The sequence below is a fragment of the Vulpes vulpes genome, chromosome 9 (assembly GCF_048418805.1).
Source record: "Vulpes vulpes isolate BD-2025 chromosome 9, VulVul3, whole genome shotgun sequence".
NCBI lineage: Eukaryota > Metazoa > Chordata > Mammalia > Carnivora > Canidae > Vulpes > Vulpes vulpes.
In genome coordinates, this window is record NC_132788.1 from 90,230,191 (window position 1) to 90,242,159 (window position 11,969).

General features: G+C 36.9%; 1 protein-coding gene and 1 pseudogene across 11 annotated transcripts in view; one reads left to right on the top strand and one right to left on the bottom strand.

Annotated features, from left to right (window-relative positions):
* Positions 1-11,957, top strand: part of NEK4 (NIMA related kinase 4) — a 33,345-nt gene extending 21,388 nt beyond the window's left edge. For 4 of the 11 annotated variants that reach the window (XM_025986493.2, XM_072720879.1, XM_072720882.1 and 1 more), the window contains one exon: positions 9,569-10,546. In XM_025986493.2, coding sequence (XP_025842278.2) covers positions 9,569-9,661 — 93 coding nt within the window. In that variant the 3' untranslated portion in view covers positions 9,662-10,546. Of the gene's footprint in view, positions 1-9,568; positions 10,547-10,712; positions 11,053-11,248 lie in introns of those variants that run through there. The other 7 variants (XM_072720875.1, XM_072720873.1, XM_072720880.1 and 4 more) reach the window with 2 other exon arrangements.
* Positions 2,100-2,632, bottom strand: LOC140593936 (ATP synthase subunit g, mitochondrial pseudogene; annotated as a pseudogene).
* Positions 11,958-11,969: the final 12 nt, after the last annotated feature.

Here is an 11,969-nt window from a genome sequence, read left to right on the forward strand (position 1 = left end):
TGTTTTTGTGTGGATATATGTTTTCATTTTACTTGGGTATGTACATAGGAGTGGATTATTAAATCATGTGGAAAGTCTATGTTTAACATTTTGAAGAACAGCCAGACTCTTTTGCAGAGCAGCTGTATCCTTTTCCATTCACATCAGTAACGTATGAGGGTTTAATTTCTCTGCATTCTTATCAACACTTATTACTGTTATCATTTTGATTATAGCTGTCCTAGTGGATGGGAAGTGATACCTCATGGTTTTGATTTGCTTTTCCCTAATGGGTAATGATGTTGACATCTTTGCATGTGCCTGTTGGCCATCTGTAGATGTTTTTTAGAGACACATCTATTCTGACCTTTTATATATCTTAAAATTGTTATCTTTTTATTGTTGATTTGTAAGAGTTTTTTGTATATTCTAGATATAAGTCCTTTATCAGAAACGTGATTTACAGAAGTTTTTCCCTATTCTGTGGTGGTATTTTCACTTCTTGATAGTGTTGTTTGTAGCACAAAAGGTTTTAATTTTGTTGAAGTCTAATTTATCTGATTTATTTTTTGTCATTCATAATGTTGGTGTCATATCTAATAAGGCTTTACCTAACCTAAGGTCTTGAAGATTTATTCCTTTTAAGGGTTTTATTATATAAGTTCTTACAAATAGGTCTATAATCCATTTGAGTTAATTTTTTGTATTGTATAAGGAAGGGCCTCATCTTCATTTTTTTTCATGTGGATATCCATTTGTCCTAGCAGGCTATTCTTTTCCTAGTGAATTGTCTGGGCACCCTTGTTGAAAATCAGTTGTCTATAATATAAGGAATTATTTCTAGGCTCTCAATTATGTTCTCAATTATTGATTTATGTTTTTGTTTATGTCTGTACTACACTGTCTTCATTATTGTAGCATTGTAGTAAGTTTTAAAATGAGGAAGTGTTAGTCTTCCAACTTTACTCTTTTTTTTTTTTTTTTTCAAGACTCTTTTGGTCATTATTTTTGCATTTCCATGTGAATTTTAGGATCAGCTTACTAATTTTTGTAAAAATGCCAGCTGGGAGTTTGATTGGGATGCTGTAGAATCTTGCTCTAAATAAATTTAAGTTTGACACACCTGACTTTTCTGCTTAAAGTTACTGATATTATACTTAAATCTTTTTCCTTTTTGAGAGATTCATTATATGTGCTACCTATTTGAAAGTGATCAGTGAGGCATACTTGTATTTATATAGCACAAACAGTTCTATACCAATTTAAAAAAATTATTGCCTTTTTAAATCTGATACAAAGATAATAATGTTGTAGAACATTTAGAACATACAGACTAAAAATAAAAATCAGTGTATTCTCAGTGATTGTAGATTTTGTTGTCTATCATTTAATAAATAGGAGTAGTAGTAGTAGTAGTAATCTTTACTACTACTAGCATAGTTTTCTAAGCACTTTACATCTAAATCTCTAACAATCCATTGAAGTTGTTATGAGTGCCCCATTTTTACAGGTGAAGACTCTGACGCACAGAGAGATTAAATGAGTTGCCCAAAAGTCACACTGCTAACAGTTGGGTATACAATTGGCCCTCAGTGCAATCTGATTCCAGAGCCCATGTTCTCAACCACTGTCCTGTACTGCCTTTTATTCTCTTATACATATGTCTGTGGTTTACTGTGTATGTCCATAGCCATCACATCCGTACATGTATCATAGCCTTTTTTCTTAAAGCTCAAACAGGATTATACTGTACATGGTTGGTAGTGTGTATTTTTTTCACATAATGGTACAACTGAGCTTAGAAGCACAGCCAGGTCCTTGTAGTAACAATCACTCTTGATTGTTCCTGTGCTTTTGAGGCCACTGCTGTTTTCCTACTCTCCCAGGGCTAGTTCTTGATTGGGATGACCTCTCCGAGCTTGATTGGGTCATGCAGATTATTCTCCAGTGAGTCAGTTGCACTACATTACACCTTCATTATGAAAACTTTCAGAGTAGTAGAAATGCCTAAACATTTTTTGACTAGTTATACTTTAAAAATATATTTCTAGTTTTTTTGGTGATAATACCAACAACAGCAAAGCCTTAAATTCATAGAAATACAGTTGCTTCTCCACCAATCTATTTTTATGTTTATTGTTTTTGATACATTATTTTATTCAAATACCAGTCTGAACACACATGGTCCAAGAACACTCCAATCAAATATAAATAGATGTTTAAGCTTGGTCTTTAAACACCATAACCAGCGATGTCACACTTGCCTATGATCTCACTGACATAAAACCACATCCATACCTCAGTGGCCACCAAACCATTCAGCAGAGCTTCCTTAACTGTTAGCTATTGGAAGCTAATAGTTTGAGCACTCTTGACCATTTTTTTCAAGGTCTGAATAGCGGTAGGGATCTCAACAGAGATTAGTTGGAAGAACCAGCTCAACCTTGTCATACTGCTAGAATGTGGCCAGTCAAAGCTGAGTAAGTCACAGCAGCACCGGGGCCTTCTCCACGAAGTTATGGACAAATTGGGCCATGTTCCAGGATGGAAAGTCTGTCATCCTGCTGAATGTCACTTCTCCAGAAATTTAATAATAAATGATATCTAAATGTTGTTTTAATTTTTTATTTTAAAATAATTTTAGGGACGCCTGGGTGGCTCAGTGTTTGAGTGTCTGCCTTCATTCAGCTCAGGGCATGATCCTGGGGTACTGGGATCAAGTCCTGCATCAGGCTCCTCTCGAGAAGCCTGCTTCTCCCTCTGCCTGTATCTCTGCCTCTCTCTCTCTCTCTCTCTCTCTCTGTGGCTCTGGAGAATAAATAAATCTTAAAAAAATAAAAATAAAAATAATTATAGACTAACAGTTGCAAAAAAAAAAAAAAAAGATATAAAGAATTCCTGAATACTCCTCACATATGTTCCCTAATATTATTGTTTTACCACTTTTGTGTCATTACTCTCTTTCTCCTCTCCATATGTATATTTTTCTATCTATTTGTGAGAATGTCTCCACCCCTAAATTCTTCAGTGTATTTCCTAAAAACAAGAATATGTCCTTACAGGGCGCTTGGGTGGCTCAGCTTGGTTGGGTGTCTGACTCCTGATTTTGGCTCAGGTCATGATCTCAAGGTTTTAGGCTCTAGCCCCATGTCAGGCTCTGCACTGAGTGCAGAGCCTGCTAGAGATTCTCTCTCTCTCCCTCTCTCTGAAAAGAAAAAAGAATATGGGAGAGCCCTTTAGCACTGCCTTTAGCCCAGGGCCTGATCCCGAAGACCTGGGATCGAGTCCCACATCAGGCTCCCTGCATAGAGCCTGCTTCTCCCTCTGCCTGTGTCTCTGCCTCTCTCTCTCTGTGCCTCTCATGAATAGATAGATAGAGATAGATAGATAGATAGATAGATAGATAGATAGATAGATAGATAAAAGAATATGTCCTTATATAACCACAGCTCTGTGATTAAATTTAGAAAATTAACATTGATATAATACCATTACCTAATCTACAGTCCTTAATTAAATTTCACTAATTGTCACACTGATATGCTTTATAACAAGAGAAAAAAATCTTTCTGGTCTCAGATTCAGTAGATTCAACTCAATCATAATTGAATTAAATTAAAGATTACTTTTTAAAATAGCTTTATTAAGATATAATTCACTTACTATGCAATTCACCCATTTAAAGTGTATACTTCAGTGGTTTTTAATATATTCACAAATATATATTTGCTATTGCCACAGTCAACTTTATTTTATAATTTTTTAAAAAGATTTTATTTATTTATTCATGAGAAACACAGAGAGAGGCCGAGACACAGGCAGAGGGAGAAGCAGGCTCCACGCAGGGAGCCCGACATGGGACTCAATCCCAGGACTCCAGGATCACGCCCCGGGCTGAAGGCAGGCACTAAACTGCTGAGCCACCAGGGGATCCCTCATTTTTCTTTTGATGGTCCAAAATCCTCACCTTTATTTTTTGGCTGGCCTTGAAGGGAGGGAGGTGGTCAAGGTGAATCCTAATGGTCTGGAGGTGATTCCAGGTCCTCCCTGTGGGTGCTGTGGTGCTTGGGCCAGCTTCTCCTTTACATTCCCCCGCCTTTGGGTGCAGTGGGTTTGGGCAGGGCTCTGCCCCCTGAATTTTTCCAGCTCCACCTTCAGCCCATCGTTTACTGCCCAGAAGCCTCCAACCTTGGGTGGCGAGTGCAGCCACTGCTCCACCTCCTCTTTTTACTTCCTTGACAGTGTTCTTCAAAGCACTAAACTTTCCAATTTTGCTGAAGTCCAATTTACTTTCTTTGCTGCTTGTGTTTTTAGTGTCATCAAAGAATCTCTTCCCAAATCCAAGATTATAGAGGTTTACCTTTAGGTTTTCCTCTAAAAGATTTATAGTTTTACCCTGTATATTTAAGTTTTTGATGTATTTTGAGTTAATTTTTATATATGGTATGGAGTAAAGGTCCATCTTCATTCCTATGTATGTGGCTATCCTGTTGTCTGACCACCATTTGTTGGAAAGACTATTTTGTCACCTTGTCAAAAAAACGTTGACCATATACACATGGGTTTATTTTTAAACTCTGAATACTGTTCCTTTAATCTTATTTATCCTTATGCTAGTACCATACTGTCATTAACTGTTGCTTTGTCATAAGTTTTGAAATCAAGCTAGATGAGTCCTCCAAGTTGGTTATTTTTTTAAAGTGTTTTAGCTATTCTGGGTCCCTTACAAAGAATTTAGAATCTGCTTGTCAATTTCTAAAGAGAAGCTAGCTAGAATTCTTATAGGGGTTGCATTAATCTGCAGATTAATTTGTGGAGTATTTCCATCTTAATAAAATTAAGACTTCTGATTCATGAACATGAGGTGATTTTCCATTTATTTAGATCTTCAATTCTTTAGACAGTATTTTAATTTTTAGAGTGTAAGTTTTGTACCTCTCTTATCAAATTTATTCCTGAGCATTTATTCTTTTTGATGCTATTGGAATTTTTTATATTCATTTGGGATTGTTCACTGCAAATGCATGGAATTAAATTTGATTTTGAAAATCTTGACCTTGTGTCCTGCAGCCTTTCTGAACTTGTTTATTGGGTTTAATTTTATTTTTGGTTATTTATTTATTTTTGGTAGTGGTGGACTCTTTGGAATTTTCTCTATATAATATCATACCATCTAAGAATAGAGTTAGTTTTACTTTCTAGTCTGGATGCCTTTTACTTCTTTTCTTGTTTTTTGACCTGGTTAGAAACTCCAGTACAGTATTGAATGGAAGTAATGCAAGTGGACATCTTTGACTTGGTTCTGATCTAGGAGGGAAAGTATCCTGTCTTTTACCATTGGTTGACTGTGGGTTTTTATAGATGCCCTTTATCAGGTTGTGGAAGGTTCCTTCTTTTCTTGGTTTGTTGGGTGTTTTTTTTTTTTTTTTTTTAATTGTAAAAAGATGTTGGGTTTGTTGCATGCTTTACATTGTGATGATTATATAGTTTTTGTATTTAATTCTATTGACAGGGTGTGTTACATTAATTAATTTGGGGGTGTTAAACCATCCTTGCATTCCTGTGATAAACCCCACTTGGTCATAGTATATACTATATTACTTATATGTTTTTGGAATCATGTTTTTTGTATTTTGTTGAAGATTCTTTTGTCTATTATTATACAATATTGGTCTTTAGTTTTCTGTGGTGTCTTTGGTTGTATTAAGGTAATGATGGCTTCATAGAATGATTTGAGGAATGTCCCCTAATTTTCTGTTTTTGGGAAGAGTTAGTGAATAATTGGTATTAATTCTTTAAATGTTTGGTAGAATTCCCCAGTGAAGGCATCTGGCCCTGGGCCTCTCTTTGTGGGTAGTTTCTTTTTTCTTTTCTTATTTTTTTTTTAAAGATTTATTTATTTATTTATGATAGAGAGGCAGAGAAACAGGAGGAGGGAGAAGCAGGCTCCATGCCGGGAGCCTGACGTGGGACTCGATCCCGGGACTCCAGGATTGCGCCCTGGGCCAAAGGCAGGCGCTAAACCGCTGAGCCACCCAGGGATCCCCTGTGGGTAGTTTCTTGATAATGAATTTAGTGTCTTGTTACACTCAGATTGTCTATTTTTCTGTTTCTAATTTTGTCTTATTAGGAATTTATCCATTTCATCTAAGTTAACTGATTAGCATGTAATTATTAATAACAATCCTTTTTAATCTTTTTTACTTCTATAAGGTTGGTTATTTAGAAAAAAAAAAAAGGTTGGTTATTTAGGAGTGTGTTGTTTAATTTCCATATATTTGGGATGCTTGGGTGACTCAGTGGTTGAGTGTCTGCCTTTGGCTCAGGGTGTGATCCTGGGGTCCCAGGATCGAGTACTGCATCAGGCTCCCCATGGAGAGCCTGCTTCTCCCTCTGCCTGTGTCTCTGCCTCTTTCTCTGTGTCTTGAATGAATGAATGAATAATAAATAAATAAAATCTTTAAAAAATTTTCCATATATTTTTAAGTTTCTCCAATTTCTTTTTATTTTTTTTTTTAAGATTTTATTTATTCATGAGAGACACAGAGAGAGGCAGAGACATAGGCAGAGGCAGAAGCAGACCCCCTGCAGGAAGCCCAGTGTGGAACTTGATCCCAGGACTCTGGGATCATGACTTGAGCAGAAGGCAGATGCTCAACCACTGAGCCATCCAGGCGTCCTTGTTATTTATTTCTAATTGAATTTTATTTGTGGTTGGAGAACATACTTTTTATTATTTTTATCTTTTTTAAATTTATTGAGCTTTGTTTTATGGCCTAGCATATGGTCTAACCTGGAGAATGTTCTATGTATGCTTGAGAATATTTATATTTAGCTGTTGTGGGGAGTATTTCTTAGATGTCTGTTAGTTCTAGTGTGTTTATGGTATTGCCCAAATTGCTTATTTTCTTGTTGATCTTCTGCCTGGTTGTTTTGCCCATAACTGAAAGTGGAGTATTATGTCAAAGTTAGGCTCGATGGGATCATGACCTGAGCCGAAGGCTGACATTTAACTTACTGAGCCACCTGGTGCCCCTGATCTTCTTTTCTTTTCTTTTTTTTTAACAGCTTTTTTTTAAAAAAAGATTTTATTTATTCACGAGAGACAGAGAGAGAGAGAGAGGCAGAGACACAGAGGGAGAAGAAGGCTCCATGCAGGGAGCCTGACATGGGACTCCATCCCTGGTCCCCAGGATCGCACCTTGGACTGAAGGTGGCGCTAAACCGCTGAGCCACCCAGGCTGCCCCAGAAAATATATTGTTACAAGTCTGAGTACTGATCTCCCCCAAGGAGGGGCGTTGCTATTGTTATTTGCTTCTTTAGTGATTGGCTGGATTTTTTAGTGAAGTCTATTTTATCCCTTTTTACTGTCCCCACAATGTAAGTCTGTTGCCTCTTAGCTGGTGAGGCCTTGGTTGTGTCCATGGCCACCTTGGAATGACAGTGGGGTTTGGCAGAGCTCTTTTGACTCTCCCTTGCCCTTACTTCACCCAGTTGTTAAGGTTTTTTAGTTGCCAGTTGATGGTTCTCTTGTTTTCAACAATGTCTTGGGGCATACATTGCTCCACAGACTGACCCATTTAAAATTTGGACTCCTTTGAAGGGATGGTTCCCACTGTCAGTGTTTGAAATCTGTTTTGACCCATGTCAGGGGGTCAAAAACAGCTTCTTAGTTGTCTCCATCAAAGTAGGTGGCCTACACATTAGCCTGTATATACCCAGTGAATCTATTACTCTCCTAGTTACCATTCACCACTATTTCCAGCTTTTGAGAGCACTTGTAGGCTTAAATTTCTCCGCTCTGTACTAAATGAGGTCAGTTCATTAGGGAAAAGATTTGGTGCTGTTTTGTGTCTTTCTTCTCACCCCAGGGAAAATCTCTGAGCACAGATGGGAGTGAAGCATACTTGTGTGAGTGATACCCCCTACTTTAGAAGCTCAGTGCGGATGAGGGGTGTCTCATCTTGGCATGCTTCATCTGGCATAGAGGCTTCACTTTATGGTCTAGGGAAAAGGTGACTGGGGCCCCAGTATTTTCACTGGCCTCACTCCCAAGCTACAGCCTTCATTCTAAAAGTCCAACCTAATATAAAAAAGAAGGTCCCACCTCTTGGCTGCACTCTCTCAAAACTTATCCTTAACAATAATGTTGGGGGCAGGATAAGATATGCTGGTGTCCTGCTCCTCCCAGGAAGATTGCCTTTAGACTAGGAGTGGTAGAAAGGTGGAAAGGGAGCCCAGTGTTGTTGGCTACAGTCTGATGTAGAGTTTTTGTCTCCCTGAGCTGGGACTGGAGAGGGAGGCAGTTGGTCTTGGTTCAAATACCACCCACTTTCACTGTTCTAAGTAGGTTTCAGTGGATTTTCTTGGAGGAAAAAAGTGTCTTTATTTGCTATTGAATGCTCTCAGAACCACTTCAGAGACTTTAAATGGTTATTTTAAAAATAATTTTCACCTGGGGGGTGCCTGGGTGGCTCAGTCAGGTGGGTGTCCAACTCTTGATTTCAGCTTAGGCCATGATCTCAGGGTTGTGAGATCCAGCCCTGCTTTGGGCTCCACACTCAGTGAGGAGTCTGCTTGAGACTCTCTTTCTCTCCCCAACCCTGCTTGCATGATCTCTCTCTCTCTCAAAAAAATTAATAAGAATTTTCACCAGTTTCACTGAGGAGGGGTCCTCAGAGCTCCTCAAGTTAAGTTAGATGTGGAACCAATTGGGATTACATTTTATGTTTGTTAATGTCTTATTTAATCTGGAGTAGGACATTTTTAAAAATTTTTTTTAAAATTTTTATTTATTTATAATAGTCACATAGAGAGAGAGAGAGAGAGAGAGAGAGGCAGAGACACAGGCAGAGGGAGAAGCAGGCTCCATGCACCGGGAGCCCGATGTGGGACTTGATCCCGGGTCTCCAGGATCGCGCCCTGGGCCAAAGGCAGGCGCCAAACCACTGCGCCACCCAGGGATCCCTGGAGTAGGACATTTTTGAAGACTATAGCCATATGTTTTATAAAATGATCCTTGGTTTGGATTTGTTTGATGTTTGTTCATGAACAGATTCAGATTATGCATTTTCAGCATACCGCAAAAGTGATATTATGTCCCCTCTTTGCACTGAATCAGGAGGTGTATGACATCTGTTTAACACATAATTAGGTGTTATTTTAATTCCAGGCATATATTGAGTGCCACATAGTGTAATTTTTGGTTATTAGACAGAAATTTCTGTTGTTTGTATTAATTTTTGTGAATGCCTTTCCTGAATTATCTATGGGATTTTGTTGTTTTATCAATTCTAATATTCTAATATTGTTGTGTTTTACTAAGAGCTCTTTGTATTAATGATACTCTTTGGCATGTATGTTGCAAATTTCCCCCAGTATAGTGTTTATTCTTAATTTCATATGACTTTAGTTTTTGATATCTTGAAGCTTAAAATTCAAAAAAATGATAGTATTTTCCGATATGGTTCCCACTTCTGGTGTCATGCTTAGAAAAGCCCATCTTCTTTTTTTTGTGAAAAGCTCTTCTAAGATTACAAAGATATTTTTTTCTACTATATACTGATTTTCTTTTTGTTTCCCAAATAGGTACGTTTGCAGGAGCACATGGGTGAAAAATATACAACTTACAGTGTGAAAGCTCGCCAGTTGAAATTTTTTGAAGAAAATGTGAATTTTTGAGAATTAAATCTGCCAGAACTAAAGACCTATTTTCAGAGGTTTTTAGCTTAAACAGAAACAAATCCATAATAATGGCTAGAGGCCATTCACCATCCTTATAGCTTTTTTTTTTTTTTTAAACTGGGAAAAAAATGGGATGGACCAGAATATGAAGCAATGTCACAAAAGAATGAAAAAAAACCTTTGGCAATTTTACTTTCTTGATGAGGGAAATCTGTTAGAAGATGTCTGTTTGGTTACTGTTTACTGAGCCTTAAACCCCCTCTTTGTATTTAGAACTTTATTTTTTTAAGGTACTATTTAGCTTGATTACAGGACCATAAAATATGAGATTGGAAGTTTTATATTGTACTGTAGTGATAAATGCATGGGAGAAATGAATGTCTTATAGTGATACTAGTTGTCATTGTTAATAACCTTAGGTAGTAGTTGATAAATTATTTTTTTAAAAAGTCAATTCATCATTCTGGGAGTAGATCTGAATATGAAATTATATCTACTGCTTGAGTAACTGAATTCCTTTTTTACATATTGATGGATGTTTAACATTTTATTTTCATTTCATATGAACCTCACGGTATATAAGAATTGAAACTAAGAAATATTTTGGCTTTGGCAAATCAGTGTTTTTGTATACTGTTTTTTTTTAGGGTAATATTTTCATTGGTGAAAACATTTCTTCAACACTAATTCCCTTTCAAATTAAGCAATTTGTAAATGAAGTCCAGCTCCTTTTAGTTATGTTGGACATTTATCTCCTGAAGTTTTGTCTTCTTGTACATCAAATTATTGGTTGTCTTTAAGTGTATGACTATTTATCACATATTTTATTAGCTGTTTAATAAAGGGGAATTCCTATGTGGGAAATAAATTGTTTTTATAAAATAAGTCTTAGTGAATTTTCACTTCTGTATTCAAAGGACTTTAAAAATGAATATTGCTCCACAAATGTTTTCATTTTTTATAATTAAAAATGTTACCTTACTTTCTTTGAAAATTACATACTCATAAAATACTGTAATGAAATGTTCCCTTTCTACTCACTTAACAGACGTTTAGTTTTTCCTGTGTGCCAGGTGCTATATCAGGAGCTGGGGATATAGTGGTGAGTAAAACAATACTCCTGCTTACAGTGCTCATAGTCTGGTTTCTAAGACCTCTTAGTTTTACTTTGAAGGGTTTGTTAGAACTCAATAGTAAAACCACACAGTCCCAGTCCCATTTGGGGGCAAACTGTGGGTCTTCTTGAACTATTCACCATTTCTTATATGTTTTACAAATCTATCTTTCTGGAGAGATCAGTTTTACTCAAGTTTTCTCACTTATTGCTATAATGTATATATTGTTTTCTTAGAATTTAAAAATTCTCCCCCATGTTACTATTCCCATTCTGTATATTTTTATTTTAAACATTCAGTTTTCATCCCAATATCTTTTGGTTATTCTGTAGTTTTCCTTGAGTGCTAATCATTTTTCATCTTTCTTATATTATTATAAAACACTTTTAACAGTATGAATTTTCTTCTCAATATACTCTTGGCCACATTTCAGACTTTGATATTCTTTTTTTTTTTTTTTTTTTTTCAGACTTTGATATTCTTAAAGTCAGTAATTCTAGTTTTGATTTTCTCGTTAAGAAGTGTTCCTTAGGGATCCCTGGGTGGTGCAGCGGTTTGGCGCCTGCCTTTGGCCCAGGGCGCGATCCTGGAGACCCGGGATCGAATCCCACATCGGGCTCCCGGTGCATGGAGCCTGCTTCTCCCTCTGCCTGTGTCTCTGCCTCTCTCTCTCTCTCTCTGTGACTATCATAAGTAAATAAAAATTAAAAAAAAAAGTGTTCCTTAATTTCCATATGCAAGGTTCCTTGGCTATCAAAAAGTAGAGCATTCCTGTGAAACCCTTGGTAAGCTGAAATGGTGAAAAGCGAAGAGTATCCCTCTTTCTTAAAGTTCGTGATACACCACTTCGCCTTTATGAAAGACATACAGTAGTACCTGTTTCTGCTGAAAGAAATCTGAAGAGGATTTTCACTTTTATCAAAAAACGCCATTACTATAGTAACGTAAGCCTTTTCTAAAAGTGAAGTGGCATGCAACGAGCTTGTGGAAAGCAAAGGATGCCTGAATTTCGCAAACCAGGAAAATTTTATCTCCTGTTCCAACTACATTGCAGTGTTGCTACTGAATATGACCTGCCTTTTGTTTCTTGGAATTGTTCTTCCCTGTGGCTCAGTAGATGACCCATTATTGGAATGGCCCTATGGGCATTTAATAAAGGTGAATTGTTATGCACAGAATCACTTGCCTTT